Source organism: Ambystoma mexicanum, chromosome 5p, assembly GCF_040938575.1.
Source record: "Ambystoma mexicanum isolate Mex_15411 chromosome 5p, UKY_AmexF1_1, whole genome shotgun sequence".
In the NCBI taxonomy this organism is placed as follows: domain Eukaryota; kingdom Metazoa; phylum Chordata; class Amphibia; order Caudata; family Ambystomatidae; genus Ambystoma; species Ambystoma mexicanum.
This window is the reverse complement of record NC_090930.1, coordinates 292939629-292960268: the sequence shown is the minus strand read 5'-3', so window position 1 is coordinate 292960268 and position 20640 is coordinate 292939629. Positions and strand designations below refer to the sequence as shown.

General features: G+C 42.4%; 1 protein-coding gene across 1 annotated transcript in view; it reads right to left on the bottom strand.

The window, feature by feature from the left end:
- Positions 1-20640, bottom strand: part of IL1RAPL2 (interleukin 1 receptor accessory protein like 2) — a 2001777-nt gene that overhangs the window by 415577 nt on the left and 1565560 nt on the right. Inside the window, exon 5 of the mRNA XM_069612724.1 lies at positions 4959-5088. Within this exon, the coding sequence (XP_069468825.1) occupies positions 4959-5088 (130 nt within the window). The remainder of the gene's footprint in view (positions 1-4958; positions 5089-20640) is intronic.

Sequence of the window (20640 nt, the reverse complement as noted above, 5' to 3'; positions counted from 1 at the left end):
GCCTATCAGGCAACTATTGCTATCAATGAGATTTTTTCTCTCATTCAACGGACGATGCTGGAGAAAGGGCTCGCGCTTAACAATGAAAAAACTGAACTCATGGTCATTGGGACTAGGCCCAGAACTGCCAGCTTGGGAATCAAATACTCTGAGTTTAGCATAGCAAAAAGTACAATTCCTACTAAAAAGAAGATTAAAACACCTGGGCCCTCATTACAAGGCAGGCGGTGGACCATGGTGCTATTAGCACCATGGTCCATGCCGGATTCTGCCATGGTGGATGGCGGAATTACCGCCCCATTCCAAGGTGAGTGGCGCAGTAATTCCCCATTCACCATTTGCCCTTCCCCATTCCCATTTTTGCCCCATAGGGCATAATGGGGATGGGGAAGGCGCTAATTACGGCACCGTAAATTACGGTGCCGTAATTAGCACCAAGGTCGCTTAGAGCCTTGGACTTTAACGCCTGCAAAAAGCAGGCGTTAAAGTGTGAATCAGGCGTTAAGGGTTTAACGGCACCAACGCTCTTTACGGCGCCGTTAAACCCTTAACGCCTGACTTGTAATGAGGGCCTTGGTGTCTATTTTGATCAAAACCTTAACATGAAAATGCACATTAGTAATCTTGTGTCATCTTCTTATTAAAAAAGACTCCTGTCTCATATATGCCCATATCTCTGTACCAAGAGCAGTGAGACTATCTCTAGAGTGATTATAGGCTCTAAGATAAACTATTGTAGTAGCCTTTTGGCGGGAGTCAATAGAGGTGAAATTGCAGGAATCCAGGTCATACAGAACAGTGCTGTCTGAGCTATAATCAGACTCAAAAATTCTACCACATTTCAGAAGCCAGGAGGGGTTTGCACTGGCTCCTGGTGGAGGCCAGGATACACTTCCAGCTGCTGACCATAGTTCACAAATGCTTAGATGGCTCGACTCTGCAATATTTGGCATAAGGTATAATCAAGAAGCCTGTGGTTACATTTTTCAGATCAGATCATTCCAATTTGTTAGTGGTACCAAGAGCCAAATTGGGTCAAGTTAATTAGAGTGCTTTTCATGCAGCAGCTCCCAGAATCTGAAACTCAATTCCGCCTGTGCTCAGAAGGGAAGTCTCCCTGGGTAAGTTTAAGAAGAAACTGAAGCCATATCTTTTTAAGTAGCTGTATATTGTTCAGCCAGTGTTCTCACTCATTGTAGTTATTCTAGGTCAGCCCGATATCTTGTTTGTCATTTGTCTGCTCCCTCCTCTCTAGGTGTCATCCTCTGTGCCCGTATGCCTCTGGACCTGTTCAGTTTGCACGGTATGAATCAGATAAAATAAAGCAAAGTTAGCGGGGACTCAAACTCACATATATCCAGCTGCTGAAATGCAGAGACTAGTGTACCATAAGTAAGTATTATGTTTGCAGGCCTCGTTTTTCAGGGAGGTCTGAAATGCCAGATGAACTGTCTGCCCAGTCGAAAAGTGCCAATCTGAACATTACTGGGCTGCAAAATTGCAGGCACAGGACTCAAGAACAGAGAAGTAGAAGAACACATGCTGATGGAATTGAATTATATTACACTGCAACACCACAGCACAGCTGCATTAAGTTTAGGTTGGGGTGCCATATGACTGGCTGCTTGTGAAAAGGCAGAAATAAAGGTCTATGGGTTCATCACAGTTCTGTATGTAGATTTCAACTAAACTGGGACTCTTGCTGTGCTGAGAGAGTCATTAGGGTGGGATAGGAAGATGGTCGCTTAGCCTAGAGATTTCATGATTGCTTTGTAAAGATTGGCGGACATGGATCCTCAGGAGATCCTGATTGGTTGCAAGAGTCAATGGTAGCTTGAAGGTCCTCTGCAGACAGAAGGTGGAAAGGCAATATGTTGTGCTAGTCACCAGTATAGCGGTCTAATATTGCAGGGGCTTGCAAATTCTTTGATTTTATATTTGTTTATAAGCACAACAGTTTTGAAGGTCAACCTATAGAAACGTAATCTTTTTCCCATGTAAGAATGCAATATTAACTAGTCCCTAAAAAAAGTCCAGCTTTTATACATCAGTGTTTCAAGAACCTTTCTTTTTAGAATAAGCTGAAGAGAGAATCATGGGAGTCTCTGTGCTTTGTCTTGTGAATCTTACTGCATTAGTAAGGTATCAGAATCCTGAAACAAAGGGGTCATATGGATTGATGCATCACATTACATCTGTTGCTAAGGCAAGAGTGTCTGAACCACCAGAGACCTACAGCCTGTTGCAAAAACACATTTGTCCAGGTTTCTGCGTGACTAAGGTGGTCATATTTGCTCAAATGGATGGAGTGTGATTTCACTTCCACTACATTTCTGTCTGCTTATAACATTTAAGGAACATGCTAAATATGACAAATGTTTTTATTAACTCTTCTATATTGCTACAAACTGCAATCACATAATTGTGAGTACCCTGATGGCCAATTCTTCCTGCACTAGCCACACCATCTGAGTTGTTGTTTGTACTAGACACAGTCCATTGAAACTATATGGCCATGTGCTGGGAGCCCCTTTGGCACCTCTGATACCTGGAAGGAGTTACAGAGGGGGTCTGCATTTCCAGTTCTGAGTGCGGACTGATCTCTGTCTGAGACATGCACGTCAGATAATGATGTTTGCTTGTCAGTGCAGGTAATCCTTCTGGGCTGTTGTTAGTAAGCTGATCTCAAAATGCGACAGTGGCAATGCCTACTAACTGGAAGGCAAATCAGGAGACAGTGGGAAGTTGCTGCACCAGAGGTGCAAGATACTATAAATCATGGCTTAGTCTTGTTTCATCAAGCCCCAACCATTTCCTTCAGGGTTTGACTGACAAGCATTACAATCCAGGAGACTAAGGTGTTAAGGTGCACTCACTTTTGTACCTATTTGCTAGTTTAAATAGTTTTCACCTTGATTAAGTACGTAATGGTTAAGAGTTTTAGTTGCTCCTTGTTGAGGTCTGTGCTACCAGACCGAAGTAAATGTAGAAGGATGGCTTCCCGCGGTGCACGGGATGCGAAGACAAGGGCACACTTTTGTCCGATGTAATCGGAAACAATTCGGAATACAATAAAAAGAATTTAAGTTTTTCTGTATAGATTCACAGAACATACATCTTTTTACATTAAACAAAATTTAATTTATAGAACTGTATGTTCTCTTGAGTCTTCATATATAAATCAATCAAACTTTACTATTGAAATTCGCCGTCATTGCATTGTAAATTGCTCACATTGTTAAACACATTAAATCAAAAAATATTTAACTCGGTTGAGAATTCATCAATTTGAAAAATATATATGTTTGCATAAAATCATTCATTTAAGAAACTCCAATATTGTCTGGTATCCTGATAGGATGTTTAGTGCAATGTCCTGTTTTGTTGTTGATTCTTCTTGCCAGAGACAACTCCTATCTTTACATTACGCGTTTCGGGCTATCTTTTAACCCTTCTTCAGATGTAGGATAACAGATTTTATCACGGATTCATCTAAAGATAATAGAGAATATTTTTTGTTACTTTTTGTAAGTCTTTCCTAGTTAAGCATAATACTTTCTTGATTCTCTCCACTGCCAAGTATGAACCAACCTTAAGGCTAAATGTGTAGCCAATGCCACGCAGTCTTGTGGGATCCCGTTTCGTTTATTCAATTTCTTTGTTCTTTAGTTGCTCCAGTTACTGTCCATTCTGTGAAGCGAAGGACACTTTGCTTAGTGAGGGGAAGTCTGTATCTACACTGCTTACTGATACATTTTAACATGGCATAAAGTGGGACCAGTCCCTGTATACGCGTATAGGCATATAGGCGCTGGGTACCACTGTTAAGTCACATTCCGTTTTACATTCAGAGGTGCTTTCTGTTCAGTTCAAACTTAGGGGGCGATAGCAACTCACCACTCGGGCATGTCGTTATAACTAATGGATGCGTAATGGATTCCGGGTTGTTCATCAACTCAAAGCACTCGATTATAGTTGTCATCTATCCCTCTGACAACCCACGGTTGTTTCCGTTTTTAAACTTCCTGTGAAGACATGTATTAACTTGATTTTAGTTTGACATCCAGGAGGATCCTTCATTTGGAAATTACTTGTTATTCGCAATCTTACCGGCGAGTCCCGCACAGTCCTCCACTGCTCGGTTCTGTCTCCCTTTGCGTCTGGCTTCCTTCTACCGTGATTGTATTCAGGGTCGATAAGCAACCGGGTGACTTGTCCTTCTCTCGCTAATTTTTGTTACTAGTCCAAAAGGTTCCGTACAATCCAGACTAGCCACAATGGAGACAAATTGATGCATAATGGGATACATTCAAAACTTTTCATACTGGGGAAAATTAGATGCCCAGTGCATCTAAGATTTGCAGCAACTAACATAGCTCTGATCTACAAAGCCAACAACTGGAGAAAATCTGGAGATGTCTTTATCATCTCTGAGATTCCATTGATCAAATGGTTATGAACAACACTTGCACATAGGCTGTAGGCTTTGTGAATCAGGTGTAAAAGAGTTGGTGCAAATCTGAGATGTACATGTGTATCTCCACATTTGCTCCAGTGTAATATTTAACAGGTCACCAATACAGACTGTAATATAGATATTAAAATAGCGTTCTCATTGCCAGTCAGACGCTCAGTCAAATGGTGTAAGATACATCATGGAATCAAGAGCACTGCCATAGGCTAAAAGAATTGTGGTCAATCAGAACTAGTTCGTACATTCTGAAATGTCCATTGTGTGAACTTGTTCTGCATCATCCTTGGTTCATATCACCATCCGCTGTCCTGTAGGTAACCACATTGGAATCTGAAGATAATGGCCAATTCTATTCTTTCTGGTGCAATAAGGTGCCAAATCAATGTACATCTAGTGTCATTGCACTGACCACAAAGGCACAATAGATCTTCACAGAATTAATCTATTCAGAAGTCTGTCCTGGTCCCAAACACACACTACATACCTGATGACGCCTTCCTTGATGTGGCCTTCTAGTTCTTCAATAAACTTTTCTCCTCTCATCCAGTAGATCATGGGACCAGATTCTCCACTGAATCCAAAGAAAGCTCTGCAGGCAACACTTACTGGACTACCTACAATCAGAGTAATAAGGGGAGGTTAACCAAATAGATAGCTTACTCCTAAAACAATTGATAAAATAGCTATGCATTGTTATTGAGAGGGCAATTAACAAAGAATAATATTGTTGTTGTAAGATGAACCTGTCTTAACTTATGCCAACGACTGATACGAACGTTCAACTACAGATGGGATTCATAAAGGAATCATAATAAACTTATTACCATCAGAATGAATGCACACATTTCACCCAATTCACATAACTGTCCCAATGATGCCCTACTAGAATAATCTTTCACCAAGTCGGACAGAAACATATATTTTTTTAACGTAATTTTGTTTTTTTTTCACTTGATCCAACATAGTTTTGCACCATCCTTTCTTAATCCACACATCCAACATGTTTACATACATAATCATTCACTTTAAACTTCACACACACCATGAACACCCAGGTCTAAGTTGAAAGAGCTCACAGTAGTTTCTGTGATAACTTAGAACTTATCTGTGTGTACTTTCTGTTACACTTCTTTAGATGTCTTAGTATTGCCATTCACACATCTCCTTTAAACACTCCTGCACGTACACACACACACACACACTGCATACGGTTACTCACATCTGTGTTACACCAAATGTACACGCCTGGGTGGGAGCAGTTTATTTTGAGCTATTAGTACTTTGATGAATAAGCCTATCTTATGCAAGCACAACATATTTTTTCTCAGTGTATGTCACACTCCCAAAACACATCTTTTGGCAATGGTCCCTTATACTGTCCATTAGATATCCATCTTACGAACGATCTGGGCATTCATTTCACAAATGGTGGTAACGAATAAGGGTCTCTTACAGGGGTAAGCCCAATTCATGAAATGGAAAATGGAAGTAAATGGAAGCAAACAGCACATTCAACATATGACAATGGTTGCCTAGGTAGATTGAATATTCAATCATGAAAAACAAACAGTCATTTGTTCCTGTACATGAACTTTGGTATTTTGAATGAAGGAGCTTGCAACCTGAAATATTTAACAATCTTTTTGAATATTGAGCATCACTTTAGCTAACACAAAAGTGGAATTCTGGGATTTAATGTAGCTATACATTCACTATAATGTTTTCAATAAGTTGGATGTTGCCATTAAGTATCTCAGGTGTTGATACATGCACTAATTCTATGACATAAGCTCCTGTTTTTTTATTTTAAGTTATTTTATATATGTTTTATTCACCACACATAATCTGACTAAATACCATAATACAGCCACAAGATAGGTCAGTGGTTTAGGGTCTCACCTCACATAATTGTATCCAGTTTGCAGGACACACGTTTGAATGTCCAGTAGTGGTGAAGGTCAAAATGTGGGGGCTGCGTCAAACTCTGAGCCGGTCTTAGCCACAATGCATTTGCAAGATGCATGATGATCATGCTGCTGTTTGGGCATACTGTGCACTGCACTAGGTGGAAGATGCAAGTATGTGTTTTGATCAATCCTTAAATCTTTTACCTAGCATATAAACAAGGGGGCTGTGTCTGACTCTAGGCACCCAAATGTCCCAGCCAACTCTGTTGCCTTTGGTATTGTGCACAGTATTCTGGCTTCTCATTTCATCTTAAACACTCAGGACATCCTGTCCTCTCTCTCTCTCTTCCTCTCATCCTGCCCCCTCTACTGCCAACTCTTCCTCTGGCCCTTCTTCGGCCACCTCTCCTCACTCCTTCTCTGCCTTTCCCCTGTTCTCCCCAGACAAGGTTTTGAGACAAGTCAGATCTATGAATGTCTCGTCAAAACAGGTTCACCCCTGTTCCTCCAAAGCCATCAAGGACCACATTGACACCTTGGCCCCTGCTCTGGCTGACTTCTGCAACCACTTCTTTGCCACTGAAGACTTCCCTTCCCCCATGAAGCATTCCCTTGTGCACCCTCTTCTTAAGAAACCCTCTGCGACCCGTCCTGCCTGGCTAACTATCACCCAATCTCCATCACTCCTTTCCTGGGCAAACTCCTAGTAAAGCTGGCCATCTCCCAGCTTAATCATCACACTGAATCTGTGGGCTATCTCCACGACCATCATTCTGGCTTCAGAGCTGCCAGAAGCATGGAAACTGCTCTCCTGAACATCCGTAAAGACCTGCTCTCCAAACTCGATTCTAACACCCCTCATCTTACTTGATCTCTCTTCTGCCTTCGACATGGTCAACCATGCCATTCTGCTCATCCGTCTCCATGACAACCTGGGTATCACCGATCAGCCTTGGCTTGGCTGATCTCTTTCCTCTCCGATCGACCCTCCCAGGTCCAACTTGGCTCCTTCCTCTCCTCTGTCTCTATCTCTATGTATGATGTTCCCCACGGGTCTAACCTCTCTCCCTGGCTGTTCAACCAATACCTGCCACTTCTTGTCCACTGCATTGCAGCTATCTGCCCCAATGTTCAGTGCTATGTGGATGAAACTTAACTCATTTTCAGGCTGCCTTCTGCCACTTCCTCTCCTTCTCTCATCTCTGACTAGGTGTCTGCTATCCAGGAGTGGTGTGCCACCAATGAACGCTGCCTTAATGCCAGTAAGACCGAGATTCTCCTCATCGACACACCTGCTCCCTCGCTCCCTGTCACTCTCTGGCCGGCCTCCCTTGGCCTCTTCCTGCTCCCACCTGTGAGGCTAAAAACCTTGGGGTCATCTTCAACGCCACACTCTCCTACTCTCCTCACATCTCCGACATCTGTAAGAAGTCACACTACCAGCTGCACCTCCTCAGAGATATTCTTCCTTTCCTCTCCTTCCCCTAGAAGCTCACTGTCTCCAGAGCTCTGGTTTTCTCTAGGATGGACTATTGCAACAGTCTTTTTCTAAATCTGCGTGCTTCTACTCTCCGCCCTCTTCAACTCATCCAGAACAGGACAGTGATACTTGTCCTTGGCCTCAAGCCCAGGGATCGTATCTTTGCAGGACTGAAATCCCTGCATTGGCTCCCAGTGGCTGCGAGGATAAGTTCAAAACCCTGTTCATTGTCCACGAGGCCTTCTGGGGCCTGGGGCCACAATACCGTCAACTCTCTCTTCTAAAATATCTTCCTTCTCAAGCTCTTCGCTAATCCGCCTCCAACTCCCTCATCGTTAGTCACTTCTCCAAGCAACGTGTTGGTGGTAGATTTCTTTCCTCGGCTGGGGCCTCCGTCTGGTACAGCTTCCCTGCCTCCATTAAACTTGAGGAGAACCATCTCTGGTTCCGTAAGCACCTCAAAACCTTACTATTTGCATCTGCTTTCTCTCCTACTGTCCCCTGCTGGACTCCTGGCTGAAACTGAAACTGCACTGGTAACCTGGCTACCCTCTGATCTTGGGCCCATGTCCCCTCCCCGCCAGTTGCACACCTGCACTGTGTGCCTGGAAACCCCCGCAGTTGGGCACTGTTTTCTGTATCCCTACAGTCCCCTGCCAGAACTTGACACCTGATGTCTACACTCACCCTTGCACTTGCCACCTGCTGGCCGCACTTTTGTGTATTGCTTTATTTACTGTTATTTTTGCTGTCTATCCCATGTACTGCACTGTCCCCTCCCCATTACCCCCGCACTTTCCCCTTCCCCCTTGCCCTGCACTTGCACGATCTCAATGTCACCAGGCCTAGTAAGATCGTTGTCTCAGTCTTCCCTTTGTTCCTCCTCCCCTGCCTCGTTGTTCCTTGAAACACTTGTGTATAGGCGCGTTATAAATGCCATATCATATATCATATCATATTGCTAACATAGGGAAACACATGCTCATGCTTCCTCTGTATGTACATGCCAGTATCCCCATGTACACACATTCTCTTGTTGGCCTTGTCCTTAATGCTAGTAAAAATCCCTTGCCACAGGAAGAAAATGTATTAGTGTTGGCTGCACAAATGCTTGCCTACCCCATTCACCACCATGTAAGAACACGCTTCATGTAACTGTGCCCTCAATGGCAATAAAACATGCAATATGACAGTAAAGAAACAATGGCTGCACAACTGCCTCACCACACTATTTAGGTACACTCATTATGTCTTCTTTGACCTAACACCAGTAAAACATGCAATGTCACAGCAAGGACATATTTCCTTGCTGGCTCCACAAGTGCCCCTGCCTCACCCCCATATAAGAACACACATTATATTGACCTTGGCCTTTAATTTGAGTAAACTATGCCATGCTACAGAAATAAAATTGTGCTATAATTCCCCCGCCCCAAATCCTTCTTCACGTAATAACACTCATCAAGCTTGCTTTGCCCAGAACCACCAGTAAAACATGCCTAGAACCCAGCCTTGCATGCACACATTCATACCCATTCATACCCATTCACCCACTAGCCACACACTCATACAGCATCTCTCTCAATCATTAATTCGCACACACCACATTCACACTGCATTTGCCACATGTGCAGCCAGAACATTCACACTGCACCTCACACGAGTCCATACACACCATACACACTAAACACCCTTGAATGCATACATACAAGCATAACTCATAAAATTGCAACACCCATGTGCACGCACACGCACTTTCAAAAAGGCTGTTTTTTCTTATCTGTTTCCAGAATCCATCGATCTGATGAATTCAATGCTCCTCTCCAGGAAGGCCTATGGCTCACATGATCTAGGCAGACAGGAACCAGGAAATCAATAAGGGGGGTTCTGGGAGTCTCTCTGCCAGACATTAGTAAGGAGAGCTTTCTGGTTCCTCACATGTGCGGTGGAGCTGGAACTGGAGCACCCCGATATTGCACCACAACCGTAACTGTAGTAACACGCTTCTGAAGTCAGAGTGCTTTCACCCTGACTTAAAAAAAAAAAAAACGTTCTTTTTTAAGTCTGAAGCGGGCTCCCCTGGGACATGTGACAGCAGGGCAGCCTGCACCGCTTAGGTTTCGTGGTCTCAGACTACCCCAGTTATCCATAGCAGGGCAGACACAGCCTTTCATCCTTCTGAGGTTGCATAATTGCATACCGTTAAATTGGGTGACTAAAGCCACTCTCAGTACAGCACATAGGAGCTGGGGAAATGTGACATAAAGCAGAGTATAACAACCTACTATTATTCCTATTATCATTATAATTACTATAAAATAATTGCTGCACAGACCCGAAATACCCATTATAAACTCACTAAGATAAAGAGTAACGTGTTGAATATGCTAAGATAAGTTCAGCTGTTTCGTACACTGTAGACGTTTGGCCTTGAACCAATCAATGTCATATTTACTAAAATGTTACTTACAAACAAAAACAGTAATGAAAATTCTGAAGAATTGAGTAACTGGAGTAAAGAAACAGATTATGCATTAAGCCAAATGCAAAATTGCAGACTCATTGATATAGATAGTCTACCTTTTCTATACACCTGAGGTGACTATTGTGCTATTTATATTGATAACGTTCAAGGTTTTTGTTCATAGCTTGCTGACCAGTCTTACTATTTCTCCTGTCTCAGCTCCATAGCAACCACGCCACCAGTGAGTGCATTCACAGGTCCTGTTCTTGGTCATTTCATCTTCTCCCTAAAAATAACATCTAAAAGGTACATGATGTCTATGCAAGTCAACTCACCAAAATAGAGTCAGCTTCTGTCTTGATCCCACCCACCTGCAGTCACACTTCCCACACCCTTAAAATCACGTAGTTAATTTGGAAAGTGAAATAACCCTGTCTACAACATCACCTCAACCATGAACCAACTCAGTAGATGAAATATCCACACTACCTCATATTTCACTCTACCAGGAACAAGAATAACACTCAAGTTGTGCCTGGCTACTGATATCCACACGTAAACGTGGATACGAAATCAGATTCTTCCCAGGTAACCAATGCTTCAAAAGTAGCATTGTTGAGCCTCCAGATCAGGGGTGTTGCTAGGTCTGGAAAAGACCCGGGGCTACTCTGATGTCAGAACTGTTGAGACTGGGGGCTAGCTAGCCTTTTGGCTGTAGCTCCTGAGATTCTATCCAGGGCTACAACCAAAAGACCAGGGGCTATAGCCCCCTTAGCCCCACCCTAGCAACGCCTCTGCTCCAGATCTACTACAACTGCACCAGATCTACTTCCATCCCTATAACTTGCAACAGTCATCAAACATGTGGACCACTGTGAACAACAGGTCTCTAAACACTATTCTCATTCTAGTATGCATGGCAATTCACTCAATCCACACCTTCAAATAGCCACTTTGCTCTTATCGTTTGGTTGGATTTAGCTCTGCCCATCACCATTGGCTTCATACCAAATGGAATAATATGCAACTTTACCTTTAATCTTTCACTATCCTCAATACATTAAAATACGTCTCCATGCCCACCAAACTTCATAGTCACCAGAACTCCAATGTAATATGTTTGAATTAACTATAATGGTGGTGTATTAATGTTTTACACAAACACTTTTCTTCTAAACAGTACTTTCGTTTTACCCCCATTCCCAGGTTCCTATGCACCATGTGATGCCCTCTTTGCTCAGAATTTCAGTTCATTAACTAAATAAGTAAATTAATAAACTGAGTGTTAGCTAAACCTATTCGTATAAAGAACAATATGGTATAGTGAGTAATAACAACATATTTTAGTAGAGACACATTTTAGGTATAGAGAGGGAGGGGGGAAGTGTTGGAGAATAAGAGAAAGATTGAGAGTGATTTAGTGCATGATAGGAGGCTATTGCTAGAGTGAAACACGGTAGTGGAAATAGTGGTGAGGATGGAGTGAAGCAAGAGGGAGCATCATTGGGAGATATTGGCACGGACAGTGAGATAAAATCAGGATATAGATATGGGATTGAGTAGAGGGTAAGAGAAGGAGAGTGAGAAACATAAAGTGAGGGAGAGGAGAAGAGATTGAGGGAGGAGTCAAGTCAGATAGAAAAGGGGGAGGATTGGAGCTTGATGTAGAGAGGAAGAAGATCTCAGAAGGAGCCGTGCACAGGCAGATATAGAAGGAGCAGCACAGGTGGAAAGACAGGGAGAGATAGAGTGTGTGAGGGGAGAGACTGGTCGATAAACCATGGAGAAATCAGTTCATTGGGACAATGGAGGCAATCAATTAGAAGATTTCCTGAGGGAGCTACATAGAAAAGGCGATGACATTTAGATTTCCCTCCCAGATTAGAAAATACCTTGACAGTAGGGGTTACCGTGATTTAGAATATGCTGGGGATATTCTGGGGCCTATGGCCCCCTGGGATAAAGTGGAGGGAGCCCACCTAGAGGTGGAGAGGACTGTAGGGATCTCCCCAGCCTTCCCATGCCTGTTGTTTAAAAGTTTAATAAAGTACCATAACAATCCTATCTTTTTCTTTTTGAGGACATGTATGACACCTGCCAGTTATGTTTGTTTTTTTAACAGCAGTGAGATACGTCAGCAAGATAAGCTATTTTCCCAACTTTGTGTCAGCGGAGAAAGTAGTTTGAGAATATTTCTAAAGAAATACCCCAAGAATAACCAGCAGCATTGTTGAATACCAAAGATAAAGGAGATTGATTACTGAGGCATCCTCTTCTCAGTTGGTAAAATGGTTAATTCACATTTAGAAAAACAGGCCACTAGAATGAGGCAATCACTTGTTGGGATTTTTCAGTTAATGAAAACCTGTAAAGCCCAAGCAATTAAACATGATTTTGAAGATCTGCATAGCAAATGTTAAAGCCACTGTAAAGTACAGCGTTTCCCTATGGGGATTTGAAGATTCTTCTGAACTACAAATGATACAAAATGACGTCTTCATTGAATTTTGGGGTTCACAGGGAATTGGGGTTGGCTTTCTTAGAAGATTAATTATTTCTTGATATGGTGGCACACTGGCTACATAGTTCTTCCAATCCTATGATGATATGATATGATATGGCATTTGTAACGCGCCTATACACAAGTGTTTCAAGGCGCTATTTTATTTTAATCAAACTCTAATTGCACCCAGGAAAGACAGATTGACCAATCACAATCTGCCTTTCCCGAGCGCGATTGTGCCTTCAAAGCCCGCACCTGGGAAAAAAAATAATGAACACAAAATTGCTGCCAATGAAATAGAAAAGAGACTAAGTCCCTTTTCAGATGATGACAGCCAATTTGGTACACATTTTCCATGGCTGCCGTTATTCAAAAAGGGACCTAGCGCCTTTTCAATGTTAATGGCAGTGGCCATTTTTTAACATTCCGTTTTTCTCCGACGGGAGATGGGTTTGCACAAAGCTAATCTCCCATCATATGAAAAAGAAAAAGGAAACCATCTGTCCCCCAGTAAATCCTGGGGTGCCAACAGCGTTCACGCTTCGCCTGGGGGCGGACATCCGCTTTAATTGGCCCTCAGCCTGTGCTAAGGCCCTTGCTTTGCTTGGGACTACCAAAGCTCAGGCTGGCAAGCCGTTAAAGCCCATGTCCACCCCACAGCCGGGCCGTGAAAGATACATTATCTCCTTTCATATGTCAAGATCTGTCTTCACATATCAAGTTCCTCACCCTTGATTAAAGGAAATCAACAGAATTGACTAAAATGTCCAATCACAGACATACAATTATTGTTTCTAATAAAATGAAGGAATATTTTTCATGGAGGGTCTATATGTCAGACAGATCCTTGATTAGGAAGGAACATTTTAATTGCATCAGGGGTTGAGTAGCAGTAATGTCAAAAACCACCATGCACCTTAGACCATGCCCCATTGACCCTGTCCTAGGATATGAACTTCTGCTCCTGAAGCTTACTACGGACACTAAAACCACATTCAACTTCCTTCTTATTTATAGATAACCTAATAACACTAACAATCCCGACCTTGACATCCCTTTGCTCATCACCCCTCACTTGAAACCTTGTACCAAATTAATTATTTTAGGGGATGTCAACCGTGGATGTGATGATGAATTAGACTGTAAAGACACTCGTCTCAGTTCTGCCCTCTACGACATGTAATTTACACAAATCCTGCACACGTTAAAGGAAGAATTCTTGACTGTATTCACACGTCCAACGTAACTATAAATTTAGAATCTATTTCTGAAGCTGCTTGGTCGGGATTTGTGCGCCATTATGCCCGCAAATCCCTCTTTAACAAATGGGGCTTAGCGGGCAGAATGGCACACAAATCCCCGTTTTTCTGTGCACAAATTCCATGAATCAGCCCCAAAATCGTCACCTTACAAGAGTTAATAAAGACAAAGAGAAAATTACTAGCTGGCAAAAATATGCCCTCACACTTACCTAGCGCCAATGCGGATACCACCATGCCCCAATTCAAATTCAATAAAGTATTGCAAGATCAGGTCTTGGCCACCTTCATTACCCTTAAACATTCCTACTGTAAGGGGGATAGCTTCCCCACCTAGTTGCTCAATATCTCTGCACCAACCCTAGTGCCCATTATATCTGACTTTATTTATGTTTTATTGCCTCCAACTCAGTCCCCTCTATCATCAAATCGACCTGGGTAACACCATTACTCAAGAAACCCTCCCTTGATCCCACTACCCCCACCAACTACCACCCCATCTCTACCATGCCATTCCTACTGAAGATTATTGACTGAGTAGCCTACATCCAAATCCAAAATTACTTAGAAAGTAACCACCTACTAGGAGCCAGACAATTAGGTTTCTGCCCCAAACATAGTACCAAAACAGTGTTACTAGACTTAAAAATCCTGATGGACAGCATCCGAGATGCGGGTAACATAGACATTTTACTTCGACTTGACCTTTCAGCAGCATTGACTTGGTAGATCACAACAAGCTGTCCCTTTCACTCGCTAAAAACTTTAATTTCTCCCCAGAAGCCACCCTATGGATTAAATCATTCCTGTTGGAATGCACCTCTAGAGTCTTTATGAGCGATGAGGCTGCTGATCGCATCACAGTATCTGTAGGTGTCCCTCAAGGCTCCTGCCTCTCACCTACACTTTACAATACATATACCATACTACTATTTGCAGCACTTGACGCCATGGGTGTAATCTACCCAAATTTCACAGATGACACCCAGATATTGATTCCTATCACTAGGGACCACAAACAAGACACTGCCACCATCAATAAGATTTACACAATCATCCAACATTGGATGGTTACCCATTAGCTATGCCTGAACAACGAAAAAACAGTGATCCTCATTGTAGGCTCGCCATCCGCCTAAAATCACTAGATGATAGCTACGCTGCTATAAACATTGATGGTACACCCATCCCAGTCCCGAACCAAGTAAAAACACGTGGCGTCTACCTAGATGCTAGTCTCTCCATGACTAAGAACATCAATGCCTTGTCATCTTCCACCGCCTAGGCTACAAAACTCCTCTCACTTAGCCGACAATTCCTCACACCCCAGAACTGCCTTACACTATAATGAGCCCTCATCCTCTCAGAACTAGCACTGCAACATCCTCCGACTGTGTACCATGACATCAAACATTGCCAAACTGCAATTACTCCAGAACAAAGCCCTAAGTGCAGCCATTGGCCTAAAAAGGAATGATCACATTTCTCATATTAGAAGAGAAGTTAATTAGCTCCCTTTCAAAGCGAGAATCCTAATCAAGACCTTCATTACTGCTCACAAATGCCCCCTTAATGTCGCCCCTCCCTACTTGAACAATAGCATAACCCAAAAAGTCTCAACCCGATCCCTAAGATCATGTACCAGCACACACCTGTTCGTTCCTCGCTACAAGAACTTAAGGGCAGGAGACTCTAGCTTCCCAGTGGCCACACCAATGCTCTGGAACACTCTAACGGCACACATTAGAAATGAGCAATCGCTCCTGCGATTCGAGTCAATTATCAAAACCTGGCTCTTTGACAAATTAAACTAAGGCCTTAACTAACTCCGTCCATGCTCTCAACCTGTTGTAACTGTAACTGAATGTATGTATGTAACTTGTGTCTTAAGCTTGTAACAAATGATATTTTTAATTAACCAACGCTGTGATACCTTCGGGTTTGGGCGTGTAACAAATGCAATCAATAAACATTAATAAATAAATAAATACAATCCAGTGGGGCTCAGTATTAGCAAATTGAAACGTAAAAAGAATTGCATAATGTGCGCTGCTGATTTGGAAGACCTATTAGATCTATTTTTTTTCTGTACAGCGTAGATACATATCAGACGAAGAGCGCTAACATTGCTTTTAAGCGATGCAGTTTTTTCACAGTGCCATCCGGCGCTGTACTTTTTATTCAATTAAGAAACCCAGGTTATAGCCTCGGCTGTATTATCCTATTTGCGCCAAGGTTTGAGAATTCGATCTCAATGCGATGAATTCATGAATTGTATTACATGATTTATGTACGTTTTTGGATTGTCAAGTGCTTTACTTAATGAATGCAAAGGAAGGACTGGGATGTAAAAAAAGTTTTGTATTAAACTCTATTTTACAATAAAAAAACGAACATGATTTTAGCAGCAATTGGTTTTAAACTTGGTGTAATAACTTTTGTATCTGCATTTGGATTATTTCTGTATGTGATAGCAGTGATGTACATTTGCTCATTGTATGAAATGTGTGCATGCTAAATGAACATACTGATAGCTGAAATAGTTTTAAGGACAAAAATGTAAGTCGATTTTACTTTAAATGCATTCACACTACTGTGAATGTGGCCTGAGTGAATATGTTTGCTTTAACAGTGTTATATCTATCACACTGTTCTCTATCATATGGCGTAGCCTGGGCTGAGTGCAACTGGGGTGAGATTTGGTGTTCACCTGGAATGAACATGATCAATTTTACTGGTTACTGAATAATAAAAGTGTTGAAGAGGATGTGCGAACGAATGTGTAACCAGCATGGTTCTTCACATGAAAATGGTGGCCCAAGTGTGGTTAGTGTGCAGGGGCAGTGGCATAACAAGCGTCCTAGTACAAGACATGTGCCATTACCAAAGTACCAAAGTAGCATTAAGTATATTGAGATCTATAGCCATGTTCTCACAGCATATCAATACCAGATCCTCAGATGCACTGTGGTAAGGATGCGAAACGATGCACGTGACAGCACTTTTATTGGAGGCTCTTTAAGGGAGGCATTGGAGCAAACGCTTACAGGGGATGGGTTCTGACCTGTTAAAGACAGGTAAGAGAATACATATAGTTAAAGGTGGCATGATGAAACAAGAAACAGGGGTCTCCAGGTGCTAAACACTTTCTGAGGTTAATGTCCAACAAACATTTTTGAATCATATACTTATGAATCTACCAGTCTCTTATCTCTGTTTGGGACACCCGATATAACAGAAAAATGTTGAAACGATGTGGCTAAAAATGTCTTAAAACATTATCTTACAAATAAGCATCTTCTAGGCTACCCTCTGCTTGATCACAAAATGTTGCAAGGTTTGACCAAAAGAAGAGTTCAATAACCCTAATGTCCAGCGCCAAGCAATCAACTGAAATGAACCACTTTCCTTCTGGGAGGCTCTAACAGGGTCTATTCATAGTCTAGATTCTCTGTAGTCTTCCAGCGTGCATTAGATCATTAAAAGCCTATCCCAGATATCAGATGTTGTAGTCTCTTGTATCAGGTTGATTGATACATTGTATGAGGTTCCCGCTAGTAGGCTTATTCTCAAACTATTCGGGTAGTTTCAATGCAAACTACCCCCATCCCTCATGTATCTCCACAAACTTGGTATAGGTTTCTGCTAGACATTTGTCCTCGCAGCTTCAACTTCAGGTAGGTCTCTCCCAGACCTTGGCTTGCATGGCTATTCTCTTCTCCTCTTAATCAGGGACTTTGTCAGGCAGGATATGTTAGACACCCTCCAACAGAAGATTATCCAGTTCTCCCCCAGATCATCCTAGAGGGTCCAGTAGCCCAGATCATCTTGATTCTTGGTATTGGACCCTGATCAGTTACAGCCATCACTCAGCCACTCAGAATATGGCTGAGAGGGATATTGGAAGTAAAGTAAAAGCTGTAGCTTGGCAAAGGTAAGTGCTATGTAGTATCTGGCTAGTATAATCTCTGCAAATCAACGGACAGTATGTGGGGTTATAGTCCTCCCTCCTCTTCTTCTCCTCCTTTGCCACATTTCTCTTCCCTTTTATAGTGCATGAGGGGTGAAGCACTTAGTACAGTCAGTGGGATTGCTGGAGTGTACTATGTTTTGTTTCAGGACTTGGGATTGGTCCAGATTTCTCAATGGTTTTCCAAAACTCCCTGATAACTTTATGTGCCTCACCTGAGCCATCCATACATGTAGCCTCAGCAATTTTTGATCGTATCTACGACCTACATTAGTCCTGCTGTTCATTACTGAAACCTGGTTCAAAGAAGAGAGTATAACCAGTTTTCATTTTCTTATCCACAAACAGGTGTTCATCAAATGCACTAACAGAACAAATCAATGTGGAGGTGGAAATGCCACCATTTTCAAATCCACCATCCTTGTGTCCAATTGTAAACCCCTTAACCCTCAGGATTGCTCACAGTTGTGTTTCTTCGTGCTCCAACTATCTGTCTCTGATTCTATCAGAGTCATATTTGAGTATAGTCCTCCAGGGACAGCTAGTAACTTTCTTGTACGTCTCAAGGACTATCTTGCCTCTCCTTCTTTTTCCAGTCATAAACTCCTAATCCTTGGCTGTACTGCCCTAATGGTGCCCACTTATGCAAGTTATTCGATATAACTCGCAATCACTCCCTACATCCTTTGGTCACCTTGTGTTCACATTCTGCAGGGCATTGAATAGATAAGCTTTTTCCTTGTAATCTGGATTTGCTCCACAACTCCACATTCCCTGAATCTTGGAGTGATCACTCTGTATGGCATTTTAAGTTAAAAACCACCTCACTTTCTAATGCCCGACATCTTATCCTTCAATAAACTGCATGCTCAAAAAAGTTCTCCTGATTATCAGCTCAGTAGAACTGGTGTCTTCTCGTCCTTCCTTTTGTTCTAACTAGCACACTGATTGCTTCTTCAAGTGCCAGGCTATTATGCATGCAAGTCTATGCAAAAAGAATGAGCATACTCGTCCTTAGCATTTACAGGTTTAATGTGTAACCTTCTTTTGAACCATGGTGGACAAAATCTCTCTTTCCGCCCAATCCACCAGAACATGTACCAATCCCTGGTACTCAGAGGAGCTCAATCTTCTTAAACAATATCATAGAAAAATGTAAACAGGGAGGAGACCAGCTCCATCATCAGGTTACCCGTAGTGCACTGCTCATATGAAAACAAGTCATTTTTAAAGCCAAAAGCGATTATTATTCACACACCCATTAACTTAGTGCTTACTAGGCCTGCCAAACTATTTTCAATGGTACATACTTTCACTAATCCCCCCTTTACTAGTCAACATTCTTTTCCTAATGCCAATTTGGATAATGATTTCAACCAATTCTGTCTCAGCAAAATCTACACAAAAAGTAGAAATGCGTGATCAGACCTTTGATTCTTCGATCGTTCCCCCATCAAGCCTCTTTTTGCCTTCAATGACGTTTCTAATGGTGACATTCTACCATTGCTTGTGAAGATTAAACCCACCCATTCCAAACTCAACACATTGCCTGCGTTAGTGGCCCGTGACAAGGGACTGGCTCTTGTTGATTACATTACTAATCTTACAAACCTCCCCTTACAAGAGGGGATGTTTTCTCGTGGTCTCAGAAAAGCCATCATTACTCTCCTGTTTAAAAAAATTACTTGACCCCACAGTTCTCAACAACTACCGTCCACTAGCAGGCTTACCATGGATGGCCAACATGATTGAGAAGGTGCTAACCCAACAACTTGTGCTCTTTGTTGAGGGCAATTGTGTTCTTGAAAATCTTTAATATGGTTTCCGCCCCATGCATGGCACCGAAACGTCTCTGGTTCCAGTCAAGGATAACTTATTATATCAAGCTGATCAAGGATATTTGTCCCCAATGGTAATGCCGGACTTGTATGTTGCTTTTGATACGGTGGACCATTCTATCCTTTTATCTAGACTCTTCTATTTCAATGGAATTCAAGGTGTGGCACTAGAGTGGTTCCGGAGTTTTAATGTTGCCAGAACACAATCTGTTAAATTCAGACCTTAATGTTCCTCCTCAGTCTTCATCAATTAAGGCATTCCTCAGCACCCTGAAGTGGGAGAATGGAAAACCAGGCTCCCGTCCTTCACCTCTCGCGCTTGGCCTAAAGGATCACGGCCCAGACACCCGCCACAAGAAGAGTTTGTCCATTTACCAGACGACCAGGTACCCTGGTATAGGAACATAAGGATGTGTCCATCTGCCTGCCCAACAGCCCGCACTGGCCATGCCGACACCTGCGGTTCGGATCAGCTAGACTAAAATCCACACGTCGTTAGAGATGCCATGACGACCTAGACAACGGGAAGCACTTCTGTACAAATATACACACTGAACATTTCCACACCAATCTACACGAAGAACATACTCAGTGCTCTGACGTAGGCGACAGGCATATTCACGGACGTGCATCTTTATTATTTTTACATAGGCTTTCAGAATGCAGAAACGCAAGACGCATCATGAGCTCATTTATAACGCTTGCTCACGCTTCTCTTGAAACCCATTACCACCATAGAGGTATA